The sequence below is a fragment of the Orbicella franksi genome, chromosome 4, assembly GCF_964199315.1.
Source record: "Orbicella franksi chromosome 4, jaOrbFran1.1, whole genome shotgun sequence".
Classification (NCBI taxonomy): Eukaryota; Metazoa; Cnidaria; class Anthozoa; order Scleractinia; family Merulinidae; genus Orbicella; species Orbicella franksi.
The window spans coordinates 21,935,391-21,959,094 of NC_138148.1; the positions used below are offsets into that span (position 1 = coordinate 21,935,391).

The 23,704-nt window shown below is 46.2% G+C and overlaps 2 protein-coding genes and 2 pseudogenes across 9 annotated transcripts in view; 2 read left to right on the plus strand and 2 right to left on the minus strand.

Annotated features, from left to right (window-relative positions):
• Positions 1-23,704, plus strand: part of LOC145484910 (uncharacterized) — a 437,829-nt pseudogene that overhangs the window by 276,464 nt on the left and 137,661 nt on the right. The window lies entirely within an intron of this gene.
• The window catches only part of LOC145484906 (tRNA (32-2'-O)-methyltransferase regulator THADA-like), a 656,511-nt gene that overhangs the window by 159,712 nt on the left and 473,095 nt on the right, over positions 1-23,704 (minus strand). The gene's annotated exons all lie outside the window — the stretch shown is intronic.
• Positions 6,928-23,704, minus strand: part of LOC145484925 (uncharacterized) — a 174,480-nt gene continuing 157,703 nt past the window's right edge. The window contains exon 2 of the mRNA XM_081463549.1: positions 6,928-9,577. Within this exon, the coding sequence (XP_081319675.1) occupies positions 8,209-8,937 (729 nt within the window). The 5' untranslated portion in view covers positions 8,938-9,577 and the 3' untranslated portion in view covers positions 6,928-8,208. The remainder of the gene's footprint in view (positions 9,578-23,704) is intronic.
• On the plus strand, positions 9,588-11,327 carry LOC145484911 (uncharacterized; annotated as a pseudogene).

Below are 23,704 nucleotides of genomic sequence, written 5' to 3' on the forward strand. Positions count from 1 at the left end.
TGTGGTTATTGATTAACATATCACGTGTTAAGGGATCATATTTACCATAAATGGATATGCACGTATTTTGTACAACCACCTAGAGTCTCGATCAGTCAATGAACAGAATCAAAATGTTACATGGTGTCAGAAGTATTGGAAAATGATGAAAAACCTGGCCGATAGAATCAAAATGGCATCATCTCAAATTCCTCTACCAGAAAAATTAGATTCAAAGAAACCGGAGGTGTGGAAACGATGAATTGAACACTTTGAATGCTATCGCATTGCTGCTGGCCTTGTCGAAAAAGATGATAAAGTGCAGATAAACACATTGGTCTACACTATGGGTGGAAACTCAAACAAAATCTTTAGAAGCTTTCAACTTGGTGAAGGCAATCAAGTCTACGAGACCGTAAAACAACGTTTTGCAACACACTTTGTGGGCCGCACAAATGTTATCTTCGAAAGAGCTCAATTTAACAAGTGTGTTCAAGGTGAACAAGTATCCGTGATCAATTTCATCGAAAGCCTGTACAAGCTTGCAGAGGCCTGCCAGTTTGGAACTCTCAAAGAAGAATTAATACGAGACCGCATCATTGTTGGCATTCGTAACACCATGTTGTCACAAAAACTTATGCAAGATGATACATTCACACTCGATAAAGCTGTGAAGCAAGTGAAGTCTTCAGAGCTGGTAAAAGAACACCACGAAATCCTTAAAGGAGATGGCGAAGGTAGAAAAATCAACTGCATTTGAGACACCAAGTGGAAACCGCCACAAGATGAAGGAAAATTGTCCGAAGAATTGAAAGATCAGAAAAATTCTAAAAGGCCTCCTGCGAAGAAGTGTTATTGATGTGGCAAATTGCCAGCACACAAAAGAGAAAAATGTCCAGCTTCTGATTTGACTTGCCTGAAATGTAAGAAATGTGGACACTACGCTTCAGAATGTAAAAGTAAAATCGTTTGTTCGGTAGACGAAGAAATACAAAGTGGAACCTCAGACAAAGATTGTTATTTCTTGGAGCAGTCGAAGGCGATGAATCCCAAACAAAATGGTCCGTAAATTTACCGCTCGGAAAAGCAAAGATGCGCTTTAAAATCGATACTGGTGCAGACATGACAGTCATTCCAGAACCCTTGTACTTGCAAACCGGAATGGGCAATCTCCACAAATCCTCACGAGAACTGTTTGGACCTGGCCAGTCTAAACTTTCTGTAAAAGAGTAATCAAAAGAAACCTGAAAACTGCAAATGGCAAAGGGACCACGCAAGAAATCTACATCGTGGAAAACCTAACAGAACCGTGCTGGACAAGAATTGAAACAATCCATTCTGATGACAGCACAAGAATTGAGCAAGAAGTTAAAACAATGTACCCTAATTTATTTAAAGGTCTGAGAGAGCTGGAACGAGAATTCAGCATGAAGTTGAAGCCTGGTTCAACAGCTTATTCGATTACAACACCCAGATGTGTAGCACTACCTCTCATGCCGAAAGTCAAAGAAGAGCTAGAGTATGGAAACCCTTAACATCATTTCAAAAGTTGACATACCAACTGACTGGTGCACAGGCATGGTTGCTGTTTTAAAGCCTGCTGGGAGAATTTGCATATGTGTCAACCTAACACAACTTGATGAGAATGTTCTGCGAGAGACATACCCTTTACCAAAGATTGACAACCTGTTGGCCCAAATCAGTGAATCGAAATTCTTCACCAAGTTGGACTGCAATTCTGGATTCTGGCAAGAAAAGCTCGATCCAGATTTCCGCTTGTTGACGACATTCATCACACCCTTTGGCAGATTCTGTTTCAACTAAATGCTGTTTGGGATCAAGTCTGCATCCAAACATTACCAAAAGAAGATGAGCCAAATATTGGAGGGGTCCGAGGGCCACGTTTCCATTATTGATGACATGATCATCCATGTAGAAACCCAAGAGGAACATGACCACTGACTCAAAGTGGTATTAAGGAAACTTGATGGCACTGGAGCCACCCTAAATGCAGAAAAGTGTGAATTTTCAAAGAAAGAAGTCAAGTTTGCTGGATATGTTCTTAACGGAGATGGAATCAAGTCAGACTTAGAGAAAACAGAGTCAATCCAGGACATGGACATGCCCCAGAATGTGAGTGACTTATGTAGGTTTTTCGGAATGGTGAACCAGTTAGGAAAGTTTGTTCCCCACCTAGGAGAGAAAACCAAACCAATCAGAGATCTTCTGTGCATGAAGAATGAATTCCTTTGGGGTCTGACCCAGCAGGATGCCTTTGAGAAGTTGAAAAAGGAGCTAGCTTCAACCCCAGTCCTTGCGCACTATGATCCTGCCAAGAAAACAATCTTGTCCGCAGATGCCTCATCTTATGGACTTGGTGCAGTCCTCTTACAAGAACAAGAAACTGGAGTAAGGAAGCCTGTAGCCTATGCGTCAAGATCCATGACTAGCTCTGAACAGCTGTATGGTCAAATCGAAAAAAAAGTGCTTGCGACAACTTGGGCGTGCGAGAAATTTAATGACTACATCCTGGGAAAGGACATCCTCATTGAGACAGATCACAAACTGTTGGTGCCGCTGTTGGGCTAAAAAAACTTGGATGAACTTCCTCCTAGGATCCAGAGATTTAAAATGAGATTAATGAAATACTCATTCATCATCTGTCACATTCCAGGAAAGGACTTATAAAAATGCTAATCTAAGGCACTATAGTGTTACTTAGAGCAGCCTAAGGCTTTCATGGTTCTACAGTCACCAAGAAATGTATATGCATATATACAGTTCAATATCCGAATCTTGTAAGACTGCCTATTGAACAAGTGACTTGCATTTCATCTACAGTAAAACAACTTTTTGGAAAGTGCCCAGGGATTGATAATGTTAGTGGTGAGATGTTGAAAGTAGACATGACAACTACTACACCGTAGTTGGGCAGGTTATGGGAAAAGATCTGGGAAACTGAGAGTATACCAAGCGATTGGCAGAAAGGAGTGATTGTGAAGATTCGAAAGAAAGGTGACCCCACACAATGTGACTACTGAAGAGAGGTTAGATTATTACCGATACCAAGTAAAGTTATATGTAATGTCATAATAGAATCAGTGCAGCTGTGGCCTAGCGTCTTCATAAGGAGGAAGCAGGTTTTTGAAAGGGAAGAGGTTGCACAATGCAGACATTTCTCCTGCAAAACATAATTGAGCAATGTTTCAAGTGGAATGCAACTCTTTACCTGTATATACATTTTTAACCTTTAGCTTTTAAACTTTAAACTTAACATTTGCTGTAACTTTTAATATTTATTTATGCAGGGCCCACTGAGGAGCACCTTATCCTAAATTGGGCTTCCTGTTTAAATCTTTTCATGATTATGATGTTTACCTCAATTTCATTGATTTTGAAAAAGCCTTCAACAGTGTTCATTGGGAAGGTTTATGGGCGATCATGAAAAGTTATGGAATACCAGACAAGATTGCAACTCTTGTACAGCTGTTCTACGGGAATTATAGCTGCAGCATTTGACAAAATGGTGGCTTATCAGATTGGTTCAGTGTTGCCTCTGGGGTAAGGCAGGGATGTGGGATGCCAGTTTTCTTTCCCTAATGGTCATTGATTGGGTGATGTGTAGAATCACAGAGAAAGGAAGGTACGGGAAAGTGGGGTTTGAACCAGAGGCTTGAAGATCTTGACTTTGCTGATGACATTGAGTTACTGTCACTCACACAGGAGCACATGCAAAGGAAGACAGAGGACTTGGAGTTGTCTGTAGGGAGATTGGTACTAAAGCCGAATGTTGGAAAGGGCAACTTACTCATTGTGAACAACCGCATCAATGCTCCTATTAAGATTCAGCGCACTGGTAGACCACTTTACATATCTAGGATCAATAATGGATGAGAAGAGAGGGGCAGCAAGAGATATTGTGTGAAGATTAAGTAGGGCAAGAGGAGCTTTCAACACAATAAGAGCAAATGTCACCAAAAAACAAGCAAAATGTAAATTTGGTGGCAGAAGTCAAAAAATTGATTTTTCTTTGTCCACAAATAGCCCTTATGTAGATATGAAACGTGCTACAATTGAACCTCGATTATCTGGACATTGATTTTCCAGACTTTTTGATTATCCAGACTTGCTTCTCTGGTACCATTTTTTTTTCATGAATATTACTTAGATGTGATCTTGAAAATTGAAGCAACGAAAAGGTTATTGATCCTTCCAAATGTGTGTTTTAGCTCCAGGTTTGAATCTCTTTCGTTTTAAACAGTGCGAGCGGCACGAAATAAACAATGGATCCTGATGCATTCAGCTGAATTCTGATTGGCTCAATTGTTATGTTGCTCAGGAAATGTCATGCTTGATTAGTTCATTCCATTTGCGTTATGTAAACACCTGAGCTATCGATCATTAACTCAATTCACAGCAATGTCTATGAAATGAAAGCGGTCTGTTCTCTTGATAAATGATAAGCAAACAATCATTTAACATTTAGAGAAAGGCCAAAAAGGAACAGAACTTTAGTTTGGAATTTACAAGCAGCAGATCTCAGCTATACATAAAAACAAAGACAAGTGTAAAATAACACTCCTGTATGTTTGAAATTCGTCTTTAATTCTAATGATTCACTTAAAACCAAAATAACAAATACAGAAATAAATAAATACGAGCTTAAACTTAAATAAACTGAAAATACAAAAATACGAAAAACAGCAGGAAATAGAAGGGAAAACAAGATTACTTACAAGATCTGTATGGCACTCTGGAACTGACAATGACTGAATACAACTAAAAAACTACAATGCTATAAAACAGAATTTTGAACTAAAAGAATAGACTTAATGAGGGTACGTGATAAACAACAGACGACTACATAACACAACGTGAAAAAAACTAATTTGCATTTAAAAACTGCACAAAAAAGGTATGCAAAAATTAACCTTTAACAGCAAAGACAAAACAAAAAAGGAAAAGGCAACCAAAAACGGACAAATTTAACTCTTGTGGCTACAACATGATCCTGAAATTCACTGACAGAGTCCAGATGAGTGAAGGATTAAAACAAAAACCCCTGAAGGTTGCAAATGATGAGCAGTTGGATAAAACCTTGTACACCTGGTCTATTCAGCAAAGATCAAATGGAACACCAATTTCAGGTTTGCTTCTTTAGGAGAAAGCAAAACATTTCTCAGCACAGTTGAATGTGGAGTTGTCCAAATGTGAAAGCTTCAAAGCATCAACCAGTTGGTTAGTCAAGTTTAAAAATCAACATACAGTATATGCAATTCTGATCTATTCACAAGAAATTCTGTTTTCTTTATTTCCTTTGTTTTCTTTCAGCTTAAAGCACTTTAAATTCAAGAAAATTGAGGGAAACAATTTTCACCTTGACAGTCACCACAATGGCTGAACACACAGGCTGAAAATTAGAAATTTAAACCTAAGTTGTGATCTCATGTAAATGAGAACCAAAACTTATCATTTTTTTTTCTTGAAAGCCAAAGTATTCAGCTATCCAAAACAGGTTAGAACTTGGCTTGAGTGCCATTTCAGAATAGACACACAATTTCGAAAAAAAATAGGTCAAATTCCTAATTTACAAACATAACTCCAAATTCCTCAAAGCTGCGACTTTGGAACACTTTTATGTTGTTGTAAAATATGTATTTAAATCAGCTTGGGTTATTCTTCAAGTTGTTTTTGAGACCCAACTGAAAATCCTTGATTCTACCTAAAACATCACAAATGTAATAATGGAACAGCATGATAAAAGGCAAAGTTTAAAAACATTCTGTACATAGGGTTCAGAATCACCTTAAATTTTGAAAACTTTAAGGTGGCTCCGAACCCCACACATAGAGGGTTCAGAACCACCCTAAATTTTCAAAACTTTAAGGTGGCTCTGAACCCCATGTACAGATTTTTTAAAACTTTGCCAAAAGTTGCCTCTTAATTAATAATCAGTGGATGAGGTTTTTGCGATATCCAGAATAATCAAGGTCAAGGTAGGGGTTATCAGCCGAAGCTTTGGCTAATAACCTTTACTGAGACCTTGATTATTCTAATCATTGTTTTATTATACATTGAACAAAAAAATGGAAGTCATGAGTAGTATACTGGGAGGCATTCAAATACCATTTCGCAGAGGGAGCCTTATTTAACCTTATCGCAGCCCCCAGTATCAAGTCCGGCCCTCACAGGCTCGGGCCGGACTTCATACTCGGGGCTGCGATAAGGTTAAATAAGGCTCCCTCTGCGAAATAGTATTTGAATGCCTCCCAGTATACTACTCACAAGAGAGGAACCCCCGCGCAGCGCCCCGCCACGCGAGGTGGCCACGGCCACAACAAAGGAGTGCGCCATATTAGAAATGCGCGAGCCCGGGGTGTTATACCACCAGAGCGGGGATGGAACGAGCGCCAAACAAGTGCGGGTGGCTGAAGCGGGGCCGGAAAGAAAGCTGCGGGCTTTCCGAGGCCATTCAAAACCTCCCTCCAGAGTTTCGTGAGATGATTCTCAAGGAGTACATCGCAATAAAAATCAAGGGAAAAAAGGAAATGGGCTGGGATGAGGAACATGACGAGATTGAAGAGGCACCCATTTGCGAAAAACGATCAAGAATTGTAAAGGTCATGTTTTGCCTTAAATGCAACTCAGAAAAACCGGCGATAAAGGGCCGAAAAAACACCTCCCTTCATCTGCCAGCAGCAGACACTTGGTGAAGGGGAGGCGCTTTTTTTCACTGTTCCGAAAGAGCTCAAGCGAGGCGGATTACGATGGGGATGTTGCCAAACGCGTTGCGCTCACCAAAACCAACAAAGTCGATGAAAGAAGCTTTCAAAATCCGGTCAGCTTCAGCGCTCACAGAAGAGAGCGACCAGGCGGCAAACTGATTGTTATATTTGTCAGCAAGCACCAACACAAGGCTATCGTCCCAGTCGTTGCCGCCACCATGACCATACAAGATGCGGTAAGCACGGCAGGGGAGAGTTCTGAAAGGGGCGACGGGCGGCTCATCAAAAACAGTGCGAATGGTGATTTCGGGTGACCAGTCGATAGATTGAGGAATGACAGGCATCTCCATTGCGGATAACAAAGAGAGGCAAATGTTTAAAGGGGGGTGAAGCGAGCTTAAACATGATGGAGCGGTTGCCCCACTCGTTGGGCTCGCTGAGGCCGTTGTAGAGGACAAACTTGGCGTTGCCGCGGAGCTCGAGAGCTCGAGAGAGGGGCGAGCCGGGTGTAATATGTCTGGAGCCGGGAAGGCACGAGCATGAAACAAGTGCACACCAGTTAAAGAAATGTAACCGGGGTTATATTCCAAGCAACCATGTCTTCCCGTGGACTTTCCGAGGCCATTCAAAACATCCCTCCAGAGAGACTTTCCGAGGCCATTCAAAACATCCCTCCAGAGCTTGGGGAGATAATTTACAATAAGTATATCAGGATAAAAAGAAGGGAAAGAAAGTCAATGGGCTGGGATGAGGTGCATTACGAGATTGCTGAGGCGCCCTTTTGCGAAAAACGATCAAGAATTGTTAAGGTAATGTTTTGCCGTAAATGCAACTCTTGCGGCCTAAAAGGACTCTGTTACGAGTGTTATAAAAACGGAGAAAAACATTATCTTGGCTACCCCGTGTATGACGAGAACGACTACGCCGAAATATTTCAGAAATTTTACTGAGCAGCGACAATATTTACAACCGGTGGAATTACATTTAAAAATCTACGGCTTCATTTGCATAACATAAAACATGCTTGTCAGTGTTCACTTGATTGCGTTTCTCGTGAATGAATATTTCACGCCTGAGTGGCAGAGACAAGTGCGTGATATTACACGCGAAGTTGTTGAATGCTTTCATGACGCGGTTCCGGTTGAGGCGACACAGCTTCCCGTTGCGAATTCCTGAATGCTTCAGTTTAAGCTCGTTGCATTCCTCTTGGCTTCAGTTGAAGCGATCAGGAATTTTCAAAGCCACCAGGAATGTTGAAGTCAAAAGGAATTTTACAGGCGGATTTATATTTTTTGTCCACAGTTTGTTAGAATATGGTATTTATTCTCGGCCTGGCAAATAAAAATGGTACTTTTCACCTTTTTTCGAGGAAAAATTGGGCACGAAATGCGGTAGAACAAAGAGACTTCACTAGAGCGAAAAAAAGAAACAGCTGATCGGGGGGTTTTCCCTATTTCGCACATGACTGCGTCAGTGAGTAACCTTGTCGAAAGTTCAAGGCTATTTATGTGGCAAGAAAAACACCGCAATCACCTGTTTTTGACAAGACAAAGAGAGTTTTGTGTTTTTTCGCTCGAAATTTAGTTCGAAGTGGGAGGTTTCGTGCTTTTTTTATCATTTCCGCTTCAAGTCTGCCGCGGATGTCTTTCTCAAGTTTTTGGACATCAACATCAGGAAGCTTTCTTGTTGATGGTTGGCGAAGCATCCTTGCTCGGACCTGATCTTTCAGAAAGTTGTATTGCTGAAACTCTGAAAGGATAGTGTCGAACTTGTGGGAAGACACCTCGTTGTTGTTCAAAGCGTTCGAGAGAAGTCTGTTGACGGTGTCGCGCTTGGCAACGGCGAGCGTGGTGATCTCTTGATGCTTCTTGATCTTCGAGTTGAGCTTTTTGCCAGCGAGAATCATCGCAGACGAAACGAGAGCGAAGCACCCACCAGCGCTGCCAAGAGGAACGGCAGCCGGCAAGCCAACCACAGACAGAGCGGAGCCAAAACTCGCGCTGGAAAACGCTGCCGAGAGAACACTGGAGCTGGCGGCACCCCAATTAACGAACTTTCTCGCGCGTTTGTATTTTTTTGCGACGAGGCGATAGTGGTGGACCTCGCCGGCCAATGTGTTAGAAATCTCGTTGACCTTCTGCAAGCGGAAATTTTGAGAAGGCTCTGTCGCCACCACTGGATATAGTGTCTCGGCAGGCGGCGCGCTTGGTGGCAACAGATTCGCCGAATACATTGTCTATATATAGAAATTTAATTTAACTCTAATTCAAAAAGAAGCGGCAGGCCCTTGAAATCAAAGAGTGCACCATTTTCATCTTTGACGCTAATGGTGGTGCTGTTTATGAACTTGTCTGTAGAAGCGTCATGGAAAGCATTTTGCGATGAGTCGATGTTATAGCTAACTTTTTCATAAGGCTTTCCTCTGACGTCAACCTTGGCAAGAAGGTCTGACTTCTTTCCATTCAAAAAGTTTTTTGTTGAGTCAACGAGATCGCAGTGGATAAAGTAGCAACTCGGGCTGTTAAGCTTTTTGATATATTCTTCTTTCCTCATATTTCTCCCGATTCCAAGAAAATTTGCCAAACTGTAATCAACAGAAACTTCTTTCGCTTGATTAGCGTTGTTTAAATTGGCAGCGGCAGTTGTAATTTTAAGAACAGAATTGGGGTTATTCGTTTCTAAGACCAATTTTACTTTTTTCTTGTAATATTCAAAACTGGATTGCAGTTCTTTTGCGATGCTTTCGACATTGTAATGCCCTTCAGGTAATGATGCAATCACGTCATTAGTTCCTTTAAAAAACATTCTGCCAACAGAACTCAGATTATGCCACGAGTTGAAAAAAGAACAACTCAAAAGTCTGGCATAGCTTGCTCCTGGGAGCGGTTCTTCAAAATGGATGGTCCCGCCGTTCTGTTGCGTGACAATAGTGAGAACAACCATTTTTATATTCAACAAATAAAATTGTGTTCAAATAATATGGCGAATTTGTGGAATGGACCTGCGTTAAAAAAAGCAGACGTGGCGAAGAAAAAGGCGTGGACAAACTTTTTAAACCACTTCCCCAAACCGGACAAAAGCTGGTTCGTTTCGCAAGGAAGCGTCAACGAGAAAAATAACGTGACAGCGGAGGTGTTTTTCAAAGAAAGCGAAGACTCGTTTCAAAGCGTCTTCGGTTCAGACAGGCGGTATTGGAGCACGGAAATGAAAGAGGCGCTTGGTTTGGGAGACAGCGGTGGTTTTCCTTATCAATTGTCGTGGCTCGGTTCAAAAATTTCATTGGTCATCCCTGCGGTGCCTTTCGACGGCAAAGTGCCAAGCTTGAAGAAAATATTTGACGCCCCGATAGAAATCTACGTCACGCCTGACCAATATTTCGCAACGAAATTAAGAGAAATATTTCAAGACACGAAACTCAAACACACGACTGGAACTGAATCAAAACACTGGCTAGGAGGGCCAGACATGAAATATTGGCTGCAGTAGCTCAACTTCGCGGTTTTCTGCGTGACACAGGGGTGCGGAGTTTCTCGCGAAATCTTCGACAGCGGGATGAATCTCCCCCCGCAGATAAGAGCTTTCTACAAATTCCACGTGTATTTCACAGTCAGGCGAATTCTGTTCCAGCTAGGAGGTGTTCAGAGTATAAGCGCTTTGCCCAGAGACCCGACGTTCGACCAAATGAAAAACCATTACGACGTCACTTCGTACAAAAGCATATGCGGCGAGTTCGGCATAGACTCATCAAGCGACTTTAGGTTTACTTCGGGGGCAAATAGTGGTTTGGGGGTGTTGTACGTTAAGCCTTGGGGGGAATCGCCAACAAAAACGGATTATAAGTATCCTGATTGGAACAAGTTCAGCGACGAAGGTGGAAAACTGAATAAGGGCGACCTTATTGAGTTTATAGAGCCCGATGTTTTTGGAGATCGGCAGTTCGACTGGTTTGCACCCAAGACCGCGAACGGTTTGACGCAGGCGGGCTTGTCGAGAATCAACCAGTCAATCGAGGCTTTCGTTTACTGCGTCCTGGGCGCGCAAATCAACGTCCGCAGCAGCATTCTCGGTTCTGGTGGCTGGGTGAAAGAAGCCCAAAGCGAGTTCCTGGTGCTCATGGAAGACGCGATCAGACAGCCCGACTTGGCCGCGAGCGTGCAAAGGTACCAGCTCGCGGTGGACCAAGCGAAGGTCAGGCTCAATCTCACTGTTGCCCCTATGGCGTGGCTCATGCCTGCACAGATAATAATCAACACCGCAAGCACGATCGGTTACAACAACAAGCTTAAACAGGCGGTCTCTGGGATGAAACTTGGGGTGAATAACGAGGTAAACCCGGAGAGAAAAAAAGCTGGGCTCAAACACATGGCAGGCGGCCCGTCAAAAATTAACCCGCCCAACAGCCACCCGTCCAACCCGATTCACAAAGCCGCAACAGCCGAATCGGGGCGTGTGGTTCCACCCCACAGGAAACCAGCTTCGACCGAAACTCAGCAAGCGCAGCCACCGGCGCAAAAAATTGAGCCCAAGGCTGCAGAAAAAACGCCGCAACACGAAATTAACAAAACGGCAGTAATTGTCAGTGTTGTTGGATTATCGGCGTTGCTGTTCACGACTTGGCGCTAAGCTAACGCTGCTTCTTAAAATATTTTTCACACAAAAAGGCCACTGCGGCAAGAATGAGAAGCCAGGTGTGCTCGGCCAGAAACCCGACGACTTGGCCGGCGGCTTTGAACAGGAAGCTCGCAATCGAGCCAATCAGCCCGGGCAGCAGAGAGCCGAGTTTCGCGGCAATATCTTTAGGGCCGTTCCCCAAAGCTTTGCCAGTGGCTTTCAAATCTCTGGTGAGGACCCCGATGACAGCGCCGATTGTGGTCCAGGCGGCGAGAATGGCGGTCAACGTCACGCCATATTTTTTGAAGATCTCCTTGACCCTTTCCAAGAGAGGCCGCCCCCTTTCCCTTTCCGCGATCTGAGTTTGCAAACGCATGATCTCCTCGTTTCTTTCTGCAACTCTGCCTTCTGCAGCTTCTTTTTCGGAGGGGCGAGGCATTCTCATCTTGGATGATTGCTTGGTCTTCCTCGTTTTGGTGCTGCAGCTCACTTTCCTGTTCTTTCAGGGCGTCCAACGGTTTTGTTTGGTTGTACCTTTCTTCCATGGCGTTTGTTTCGCTTTCTTTTTCAGCGATGCTGGCCCTGAGTCTGTCAACCTTGGCTTGTTCCTTTTCTCTGTTTTTTGTTTTTTTCGTAAGCGAATCCAATTCTTTTTCAGTTTTTTGAGCCTACGCAACTCTGCTTCACTTTCAAGGTTCGAACCATGTTCGTCCTGAAAGACAACGATCTTAGCATCAGTTTTCTCGATTTTACGTCTTAGATCTTTAACTTTTTTATTTTATTCTTCTCTTTGCGAGTAGAGTGTTTCAGCCTGTTGTTGTTGGTTTTCAGCTTCTACCAGTCTTTGTTTCATTTCTCTGATAGTATCCCGGTCTTCTACAAGGATGACATTAGCTTTACGCCCCAGAGCTGCTTCTTTCAATCTTATCAAAGATTTTTGAAGAGTCACGCCGTCTTTTTGGAAAATTCTGTACTCTTTATTTGCGGGCTTCACAACAAGCGAAGTTTGATTCCCTTTTTCTTGGCCCAATTTGATTGGACCTAATTTTGCTCTGTTCGCATTCGGGTACACTTTTTTGATATTTTCCCAGCCTTTTTCAATCATGTCTTTTTCGTCATCAGGATGAATAAAACCCCCGAGCAAAGGGCTTTCTTCCTGATAAGAAGTGTCAGGCAGGCCGGACTGCTCGTGAGGAAAAGTACTCATTTCCGTTTGTTCGCCCCTGTGATAGGGGTCGCCAGGTTAGTAGGGAGTTGACGCCGCACCTGGCTGAAAAGGACGGGTTGTGTCAACCTCTTGTTCAACTGCATCAGAGGCGTGGTCAACCCGATTGTCAAGGTCGGGGTCTTCGTAACCAAATTCGCCACCGCCTTCCGCCATAGCGATATATTTCAAGCCTATTATTTTTTTAAATTAGAAAATAATCGCCAGCGTATATTATACAATGTCAGTTCCAGAGAACCTTCGCGCAACGCACAGCGAAAAGACCGTACACGCCATGAAGGCCGAGCGCGCAGTCAATCGAATCACCTTTACCCCCTCTGAAGCCAGCCCTGGAAGTACTCTGTATGTTTCAGTGCCCAAGCTGAACGAGAACGAGGTTCTGCTGCCGGGCTCGCTTGCGCTTGTCTTTGATATCGACCTTGCTGGAGGGGACGCCAACAACTTCCTCGTCCAGAATGTTACGCAGGCGCTCGTTGACAGGCTGGTCGTGAAGTTTGCAGGCACTATCCTGCAAGACACGGTTGGGTATGACATCTACGAAACATTCGAAGACCTTTTTCTTTCGCAGGAAGAGCGAGACAACAGGATTCTCGAACGGATTCAGAGCGAGGATCTGTGCAAGATCTGTTCAGATGCGGCAGACAAGAAAACCTTGGGCGTCGACGCTGAAAAAAAGCTGAACAAGGTATACGGAAAAAAGTACCGGATCAGGCTTGACCATCAGATCTTAACCGACCACGGCATTTTCTACCCCCAGGCCCTTTACAATGACCTCACGTTCAACGTAAAACTCGCCCAAGCTATACACGTGGTCAAAGGCTCCGACACAACCAAGCTGAAATACAATCTGAAAAACATCCAGCTCGAGTACAAAATGATACGCAGCAAGACTCTGGGAGACGAGGCGAGGAGCGTTTACTCCAGCGGCAAAGAGTTCAGTTACGACAACGTGCTGCATGACAAAGAGGTGGCCTTAAAAAAAGACACTGACACGAGGATCAACATCAAAGTCAACACCCCAGAAAGGTTGCTAAAAGCCCTCCTCCTCCTGTTTGTAGAGCCGTATACTGCAGGCACCAGAGATTCAGAAAAATTCATCTTCCCTGATCTGACGAAAGTCAGCGTCACGGTCAACGGTGTGCCCAACAAGCTTTACAGCGACGGCATCGAAGGCAAGGACATGTGGGAAGAGGTCCGCAACCTGTTTGTGAAAGAAAAAATAAAACGGAGCACATGGATATTACGAAGTTTTACACCGGTGATAAGTTCGGGCTTGTGATTGATATGCGTTCCATGATGGACCAAGACATGCATGGCAGCGGCATGCAGATTGTGAACACTACAGATGGGATCCAGCTGGAAATTGAGCGGAAAGCCGAAGGCTCAGGCGACGTGAAATGCCACATATTTGTAACATCCGACTCCCAGTTCAATCTTATGGACAGACAGCTGGAATCTGTACAGGATTAATATGGACCCGAGCAAGATACCCTTCAACGCTCTCATCGTGGGGCCGACTAATTTGGGCAAATCGAGGTTCGTGGTGGACCAGCTCTACAGCCCGTTCCACGGAAAGTTCGACTACATCGTGCTCATATGCCCGACGTTCACGCACAACAAGACCTACAACCGGCTTGGCGAAAACGATCCGAGAATGGATGTGATAGTCTGCAAGCAGCACAACGTGGAAAGGTGGTTGAAGCTCGTGAGATGCCTTTCTGAGGGAACCAACACGCTCATAATCCTCAACGACTGTGCGGCCTCCAAAGATGTGAAAGGGCGCACAGGCGAGCTGGTGAATCTCGCCTTTTCTGCACGACATATGGGCATCAGCGTGTGGGCGCTGACCCAGAAGTTGACCGGAATAACAGCTTCCTTCCGTGAAAACGTGGCGGCGATCATACTCTTTTACACCCCCTTGGCCAGGACAATGAAAGCCATCTTCGACGATTACGCCGGCAAGCTCTCCCCCGATGAGTACAGAGGATTGATTTCAAAGCTGAAAGAGCGAAAGTTCTCTTATCTTATATTCGCGCTTCGCCACCCCTACGGGGTAAAGTTATTTGAATAAAAAAATATGAGCTGTACATAGCCTTGCACAATGTCTGCAGAAGACGCGTTAGCAGATGTTATGAACCTTCTTGAAACGGAGCCCGCGCCGTCGAGTGGTCTCGATGGCGGCCTTGTTCCAACCGCCCCCGACATTCCTGCTCTTCACGAGCAGCTGGCCATGCTCGTGTCCACACGCAAAGCCAAAGAGGCTATCGGGGTGCAGCTGACCCACGAGCAGGTGAAGCGCCTGAGTGACAGAGAGGTTGAGAAATTCACCAAACGCTACGAGACGTACGTGGGCTCGAAGACGACGGAAAGCCTGATCGACAGCTTCATTTTTCCTGCAACCAAAGTGGTCGGAATGACCGTCAAAATCAAAGACATCGAGGCTTACCAAAAAGAGCTCAGAAACGACTACATCTTGAACAAAGAGCTCTCCAATCTGGCTGGCAATCTTTCTTTGAAGTGCGGCCGGTTTCTTGCCGTGGCCAACGCGGTGTTCATCACCACGAAACATGTTGATTTTAGTCCACAGTCGCCCGTGCATAGCCACCCTTCTCGTGATGAAAACGGCAATCCGCTTGAGGGGTTTAGGACTTTGAGGGAGTACCTGGCTGAGCAACTGCAGAATAAATGGTCACCATTCATCAACAAATGCTGAGGTCTTGCTAACAAATTCTGAGGTCTTGCTGACAATTTGTAGAGAATTAAACTTTTTTATTTGCTTATAATACGGTTCGCTTAAATGTCAACCGAACAATCCGAGAGCGCGCCTGCCGCTGTCACCGTGCCTCAGGTAAAGACCAAGGCAGCGCCTGCTACCGATATCACACAGCAAGCGACGACTCCGACTGGAACCACCAAGCGCAAGAAAAACCCCAATCGTGTGGCCACCGGCAAAGCGACATCTGAAAAAACGCAGCTACCACGGCAGCAACAGAAGAAAGATGCCGAGGCTTATAGGGCTCTCCACGAAAATAAGGCAAAAGCCGCCACAGATCCCCCTGAGCCAGCCCCGGATACAAAAGAAAAAAGCCCAAATAGCGGCAGCCTCAGCGCCAACCAATGGATCGCTATTGGCGGCGTTGGAGTTTCCTTTCTCGGGATCTATTACAAGTGTGAAGAGCTCATGGCAATGTCCAAGCCCGTGTTCGACAAATTCAAAACGCCGAAGCCCGCGTCGGAGCCCGCTCCTGAGCCCACGAGTGTCAAGCCAAAACCTGCTCGCGATACACGGCCAAGAGGATTAAAAAAAATGATTTAAATGTTTGCGCGTGATTCATATCTCACGATGACGATCCCAAGCATTGCGCAGGTTCTCATCTATACAGCAGCAATCGGAGGGATTACGCTTTCTTGGGCCGATTTTTCCGTCAAGACTTGCAGGATGGTGAGACGTCTTACCGACAAAATGCTTGTTGAAGAGGGAGAAAGGCGGAGAAAAATGAAACAAGAGGTCAGGCGAAAAATTGAAATAGAAGACAAAAGCAAAGAATTCGTGGAAGAAGAATAAGAAGCTGAAAGACAGGTCCCCAATTAATTTTGTTTTAAACTTTCGTACTTTCCTTATATCAAGCGCGCCATGTCCGACAACAAGCTTCTCAAGATCGTCATTGACGCCGCAACTCTCACGGGATTACCCGTGGGCATCGGCTGGGCTGCGAAAAAGGTTGTGAAAGAGAATTTCACTTCTGATCCCAGCAGCAGCTTTATGAATTACATGAAGTTCACCGTCGTCGTGGCAGGCAGCATTGCGCTAAAAGGGTACCTTGAGGACCAGAAAATCGTCCCCGCCAGCATTTGAAAAAAACCCTTATAATAGCGCAATGGAGTGTTCTTATTTCACCATCAAAGCCCTCACAATGGTTGCGCTGTTATTTTTCGCATACAATGTAACCAGTCATACCGCTGATGCCATAAATTTTGTTTGGTCGGTTGAGATTTGCACCGATGAAGACTCTGATCTTGATACTGAACAATTCCCATTACCGGAGAAATGCCCTACACCTCCTCCATACGAACCCCAGCTGCCGCTATACGAGAACAATTAAAAATAGATTTACAACATATACCATGGCAAGCATCGCTATCATGATTGGCGGGGCTGTGTTGAATGCCACAGCTTTTATCGGCAGCAATTATCTGGCGAAGGCGCTCAGCGGGGGCGGCAAAGCCGCGCTTGAAGAAAAAAAGCACCACGACAAGGCTTTCAAAGATTATCAAGCCGCTTACGCCAAATACACGCGCAACCGAACACAGCTTCTCGACTGGATCACGACCAACGCGCAAACAAAGGAGCAGGCCAAGCAGAACATGACCAACATGGACTACGCCTTCAAAATCTACAGGCAGGCGCATCCTGACGAACAGATGGTGCTCCCCAAGGAGCCGAAGTTCTCAGATTTCTATCAGCCGAGCGAGCAGCAGAAAAACAGCGAACTCGCGTTCTTTGGTGCCGGCGCTCTCGCTCTGGGCTACACGGCCTTCCAGTTCCTTTAAACTTTTTTACGCCTTGCTTATATGGACGTGAAACTCGCAAAGATTTACTACAGCCCCGGGGGCTACTGGAAAGGAATAGCCACGACCAAAAAATTGGCCGAGGCCGCCAAGGTACCTGAAGAAGCCGTGAAAAAGTGGCTGATCAGGCAAGCGCTCTGGCAGATATACCTCCCAGCGCCGACGCGGATTCCTTGGCCGAAATTCGACGTTCCCACGCCCAACAGGGTCCATCAGGCTGACCTTCTTTTTCTGCCGCACGACAAGCTCCCTCGCGGCTGCAAAGTTTTCAAATACGCGCTGACCATTGTCGACATGGCCAGCCGCTTCAAAGAGGCCGAACCCCTGACTTCAAAAAGTTCTGATGAGGTCGCACTGGCCTTTCAGAAGATTTACAAGCGCTCGCCTCTTGAATGGCCCGAAATGCTGCAGGTTGACCCCGGGCGCGAATTCATGGGCGCCGTCACCAAAGAGATGGACAAGCACCAAACCTTTATCCGGCACGCGCGCGTTAACATTCACCACGACCAGGCCATTGTTGAACGTTTCAACCGCACTCTGGCTGAGCGATTGTTTGGGCACCAGTACGCCGAAGAGATGCTTCTCCCTGAGGGCAAGCGGTCCACTGCCTGGGTGAAAAGACTTCCTGAAGGTGTTTCGGCTCTGAACAAAGAGGTCACAAGCCTTATCGGCATGAAACCCGCCGTCGCCATCAAAGAAAAATCTGTTTACGCAAGGCTGTCGACACCTTACGCGAGGCCTGTGTGAAAACGCGAAAAAATCCTCCCCTCTCTTGTCCAAGTTCGTTATCTCTACCAGCCCGGCGAGCTTGAAGGGGGTGTGAAAAGAGCCACGGATCCAGTCTGGTCTTTGAAAGTTTACAACGTTGAAAGATCTTTCATCAAACCGGATCAGCCCGTTCTGTACTATCTGCGCAACGGGCCTAAGCGCAGCTTTGTGCGCGAAGAGCTGCTGGTTGTTCCTCCGAACACTACTCTTCCTCCCGCTGACGTCAACTAGATGTGATATTCGATTGGTTCGGTGTGTATCCCGTCGGGCAGCACCCACCGCTTGTCGTAATGAGCGCTCAACCCCAGCTTCTCCTGCTCAAAAGTCACGATCTGACTGTCCTGCATCCTGAAACCCCGGTTGGTCGCCATGTCCTTGCTGCCTTCCAACGCTTCCTTGAACCGCTGCCATAACACCTCGTTCTGCCTTTTCGACATCCCCTTTATGCTGAACTTCTGTTTTTCGCGACCCTCTCCGTCGTTGGCGTAATAACACTTCAAGCAAAGGGCGATCATCCGGAGGCCCTCGAACTCAAGCTTGAAGAGACCTGGGGTCCGGCCGCTCCACTTGTCCCAAGCCAGCCACTGATTTTTTTCCTCATCGAATTCTGCCTTCAGCTCTGGCCGGAGGACGTCCTCGAGCCGCTCGCCCGAGATCGCCATGTAGTTGCTGTCCGTGTCCATCTGCATCAGCTCAAAATCTCTTCTGTCGACGTACTTGTCGAGAAAGTCGTAGTAGAATTCCAGCATCGTCAGCTTCGCCAGCTGGTAGACGGCGATTCCAATCTGGAACGGCCGCCTGATCGTGATCCGGGGCTTGCGGCTTTCCAGCTCATAGGCCTCCCCGATCTCGTCGAGGTCTTCAAAATACGCGCTCTGCAACGCTCTGTTGACAACCTTCTCGTCTTTCGTTGAGATCACATTCGTTTGCTGCTCCAGCACTTCGATCAGTTTCCCGTAAGCGCTGTTTCCAAGCAGTTTGAACACTTCGGCGAGCAGCGCCTTCCTTCTGTCCACGTCTCCTGTCCGGCGCGCCTCCGTCACCTGCTCCACGAACCAGGTGAAGATCTTGCCCGCGTCGTAGTCGATTGTTCTGGAAACCTTTGTGACAACCGCCCCATGGTTCACGTACCACTTCAGCAGAGGGGCGTACACCAGCATCCGTTCTGCAGACAGAGCCCCCACAAGTTTTTTTCTGTCTCTGCTCTTTCTGCCCGTTCTTGCCAAGTACTCTTTCATGTGTTCCGGCACAGCTTCGGCGGGAACCCGCTTGTTGATGAAAAATGGGTACATCTCCTCAAACTTTGGCCACAAGCGCTCTGGGATCTTAATGTCGACTTCGGCGAAGCCAAACCACTCCCCGGCTTTCAACCGGCGAATCAGAACTTCGGCCGCTTCCGCTTGGCGGTCATCTGTGTAGTACTTGACCCTTTCCTTCCCGCATGGCATTTCTCTCAGCATGGTCGAGAGATAGAGAACGCTGGCGTCGTAACCGAGAATCTTTTTGCACAGACGCGGTTCTTCGAACTGATACGACCTTATCCCTGTGATGCCCGCTTCGTGGTACCTTGTGAAAACCAGGCTCGGTCTGCCAACAACCGCCCTTTTTAGCATCACGTAAGTCTCTCTGCCAGGGCAATAAAGGTCTGCGCCGCGCTCGATCGCTCCCCGGAGCAAATAATGCAAACTCACCCCTGGCAGGCTCACCGCGTCTTTCAGAATGTTGATTCCTCTCTCGGTGTAGAAGCTTTTCATCTTTTTGAGCGCCTCGAGGCCGGGCTCCACATCATGATTGTTGTAGTAGCGCAGCCAGTCTTTGAAGGTGCACATGTGCACATGCCCTTTCCTTTGAACAGCTGCTGGCAGCCCTCCCTCGCCTTTCAGCTTCGAATACCATGCCTCGTATTCAGGGAGCCCAGTGTAATCGAGCTTTTCGGGCACGTCAAACCATTTGTAAGGGAGCCAAGATTCCGCTGCCTCGCATCGGTAGGCTTTCACCCATTTGTCGTAGCTCGTCCCCGGGCCAAGGTAGTTTATGATATCGAGAGAACGCGCCCCCCAGGTGAGGAGAAACATGGTTTTGTTCCCCTTCTTGGCCACTTTGACTTTTTTGTTTACTTCGGCGAGAGTGCTGACGAAGTGGTTTTTGATCACATTCAGGTCGTACGATCCTGAGTTGAAGCCCACGATAGGGACCTGGTTGCACCATTCATTAATTTTTTGCTGCTGGTCTTTTGTCAGCAGGTGCATGTCTTCTGGCACAAACTCCGCTCTCACCCGGTCCTGGATGCTTTTCTCGCGTCTCTCCAGCTCTTTCAAGAACTTGCGGACCAGCTCCACGGGGTTTCTTTCGCAGATGTGGGTGGGCTCTCTTTCAAGAGTGTCCCCGACGCTCAGAGAGATCGGCACGTGTGCGCTTTCTATCGTTAACGTGCCTGTCGGCTCTTTCCGATAATTTTTGTCACCATACGCCTCGAAATCGTACAAGATCGCATGCGGGTAAGTTTTCGTTTGCTTCCTCGGGAGTTCCCCTTAAGAAACCCAACTTCGCAACCCCAGGCCTCGATAAGTCTATAGCCTCTCTTTCGCAGAGACGCGGTACGGTCCACTGTGGCTTGGTACAGCTGTTCGGCTGTTTTGCCGTCTGTTACGACCTCCTGCCGGCCAGGAAAACATTTTGGGCATCCGTGGAAGGGGCAGCCGTGGAATTGCCATACCGTCCTCGTTTCATGGTGGTACCCATCGACAGGAGAAGACTTCATTTTCCCGCCTTCTCGGGGAAGCCATCTCTCACCCCCGTCCCCGCACATTGTGTGGTGGATGTGAATTCCCCGTCGCTTTGCTTCCCGCTCCAGCCACAGAATCGCTTGTTTCGATGCTGAGCCCTTCGGGGGGTACATCACTTTCTCGAAGGCCGTCAGGGGCGCTTCCACTTTTGTCCCCAGGCAAGAGATCACCGTTTCTCCCGCGCTGCAGGCTTCATGGTGACGGTGCAGATTCCAGGTTTTTGTGAATCTCTGGCCGCAATGGGTGCATGCATAAGTTTTTCAAGCTTTGTGATGTCTTTTATCAAGAAAGCGTGTCCTTCGTAGACACCTGTCGTCAAAATGTTTTTGAGTTTGGGGTTCGGGTTTGTTCTAAGATGCCATACCACTTCACCGCCAACCAAACGCTCAGGCTCGTAGACATGAATTCCAAGCCAAGATGCAACGGGCGAGCCCTCATTCAGATGGGCTTCCACCTTGTCGAGCTTGTCCAGAGAAGTTTTTCTGAAGTTCTGTGGAATGGCCTTGAGTTTGTAGAAACTCTGGGCCAGGTTTCGGGCTTTTTTTGTGCAACGGTCCGTGCGTGTCCCTTGGTGCACTGCGATGCTCCTCCATAGGCACAGGTTGTCGTTGTACGTGTCCAACGCCACCATCGCCCGGCTATGGGCAAGGTTGCGCAGCTAGTCAGGCAATTGCCCTGTTCCCACCAACGGCTGCCTGTCGAGCACAACCTTCACGTCAACGTTGAAAAAGCCTTCGAAAGCCCACTTTGTGTTTGGCCTTTCAACTCTTTCGTTGTTGAGACGCTCTTCTTCCCGGGTGTTGCGCCATTTTTCCGCATCTTCTAGTTTGTTATACCACTGTGAGCCCTTGGGGTTTGAATAGTACACGATTACCGTTCCGTCCTCAATGTTCTGCAACTGGTACCCGAAAATGTGCCAAAGATAGAATGACGTGCTTACTCTTTCACGTATCTTCGCCATAAACTCTCGCGTGAGGTTTCTCCCAAGATGCCTGATGAAGCGCAATCTTATGAAACGCCTGCCTGTTGTCTCTTCTTCCCCCTCTTTCTCTGCGTCATCGAACAGATCCAGAATCTCTCTCTGGTAATCTGCTGCTGTTCGAACTCTCCGCACAGGGAAGGGGTCGTACTCCCTCAGAAGCGCTTGCGCTCTTCTTTGCCTTCTTTGGCGTGGAGGGGCTCTTGGCTCGTAAGGTTTCGGAACAAGCGGCTTTTGCAGACGTGCCTGCGTTTCTTCAGAAATCGGTTCATCCAGTACGTTCTGGACAACCTTTCTTGCTGCTGGCACGCTTTCTGCAAGAAGCTCGTCGAAATAACGCAATACCGCCGGGTCTATTTTTGCGAGTTCTTCTTCCAGTCTTTCTTGAATGCTGGAAGACATCGTTCCTTGGAATATAACACCCGTTACATTTCTCTAACTGGTCTGTTTCTTTCTTGCAGCTCGAGCAAAACAAGCTGAAAAGCTTTTTGCGCTTTTTCTTGTTTGCGGTAAAGCCGCTGTTTTAGCGCGCCCCCGCCGCAGCGCTTGCAAAGACGGTAGTCGCACAGCAGTCCGACTCCGCATTCTCTGCATGGCTCTGGCTTTTTCATTCCTTTCTTCAGCTGGTAGTTGTGCTGCCCGCAATACGCCCCGTAACAGCGCTTTCCGCAGCTTTCTTTCCGGCCCCGCTTCAGCCACCCGCACTTGTTTGGCGCTCGTTGCATCCCCGCTCTGGTGGTATAACACCCCTGGCTCGCGCGTTTCTAATATGGCACACTCCTTTGTTGTGGCCGTGGCCACCTCGCATGGCGGGGCGCTGCACGGGGGTGCCTCTCTTGTGAGTAGTATACTGGGAGGCATTCAAATACTATTTCGCAGAGGGAGCCTTATTTAACCTTATCGCAGCCCCCAGTATCAAGTCCAGCCCGAGCCTGTGAGGGCTGGACTTGATACTGGGGGCTGCGATAAGGTTAAATAAGGCTCCCTCTGCAAAATGGTATTGGAATGCCTCCCAGTATACTACTTCATGTTTTTGCTTTTTCACTGACAGCAAGTAACACAAAGGGTGTGAACTTGACATGATTACCGTTAGAAATCATGCACCATGGTCACACATGCCATAATTACCAGTGACCTTAAGTGTCCTTCACATGATTATTGTATAATCTGTAGCTAGATGACGTCACAGGCACTGATTTCGAAATTCACTGTATGCTTTTGGCCAATCAGATAAGAGATAGTGAGTTTAATGTATAATAAGCATGATTATCAAAATTTGATAACATAAAAAGTTTTCACTGCTGTTTTTGAATTATGACCCTAAAGCTGTAATTAAGGGGCCTGCTGTTCTATTTTAGCAGGTCATAATGTTGCTATGGTAACCTTTTTTGTTGCAAAAATGATAACAACATGTTCACATTAAGGACTGTTTTTTACCAAATTTAACTTGAAATCAATTTTTGCAACCAAACCTAAACTTCATGCATGGTTGGTATTTCCCTGTTTAAGAAAAAAATACTATGATTGAATTAAACAAGACCCAATTCAGTGGAATTTAGATCGGTCACCAAATATATAATGATACAATTCCCTACTGATACTTCACACAGTTTGGGTTTTTCCCGATAATTTCCTCAGTGCCTGATAGGTTTCATAAAACACACCTGTTTTAAGCTTTAATTCAGGAAATATCTCTTTTAGGGACCTGCAATCTTAAATTAATCATTGGAAGGCCGTGACATATTGTAACAAATGTCTGGAATTCAAAGTGAGAAAACTTCCTCACAATAAATAAAGTCACTTAAGTGTTGAGATTGAATTGTTTTACCCCTATATATTACAAGTACAAAGAAGCAATTTGTTTATCAGTACAAAGAACTAATAATACAAGCACTTTGAATGCCTATACCAGCTTTCTCTCAGAACAACATGCAGCATTCCACTGTTTACATTTTGTGATGTTTTAGGTAAAATTGGGGTTTTCAGTCTGGCCTAAAAAAACACTAGAAGAATAACCCAAGCTGATTGTAAAAGATGTTTTACAACAACATAAAAGTGTTCC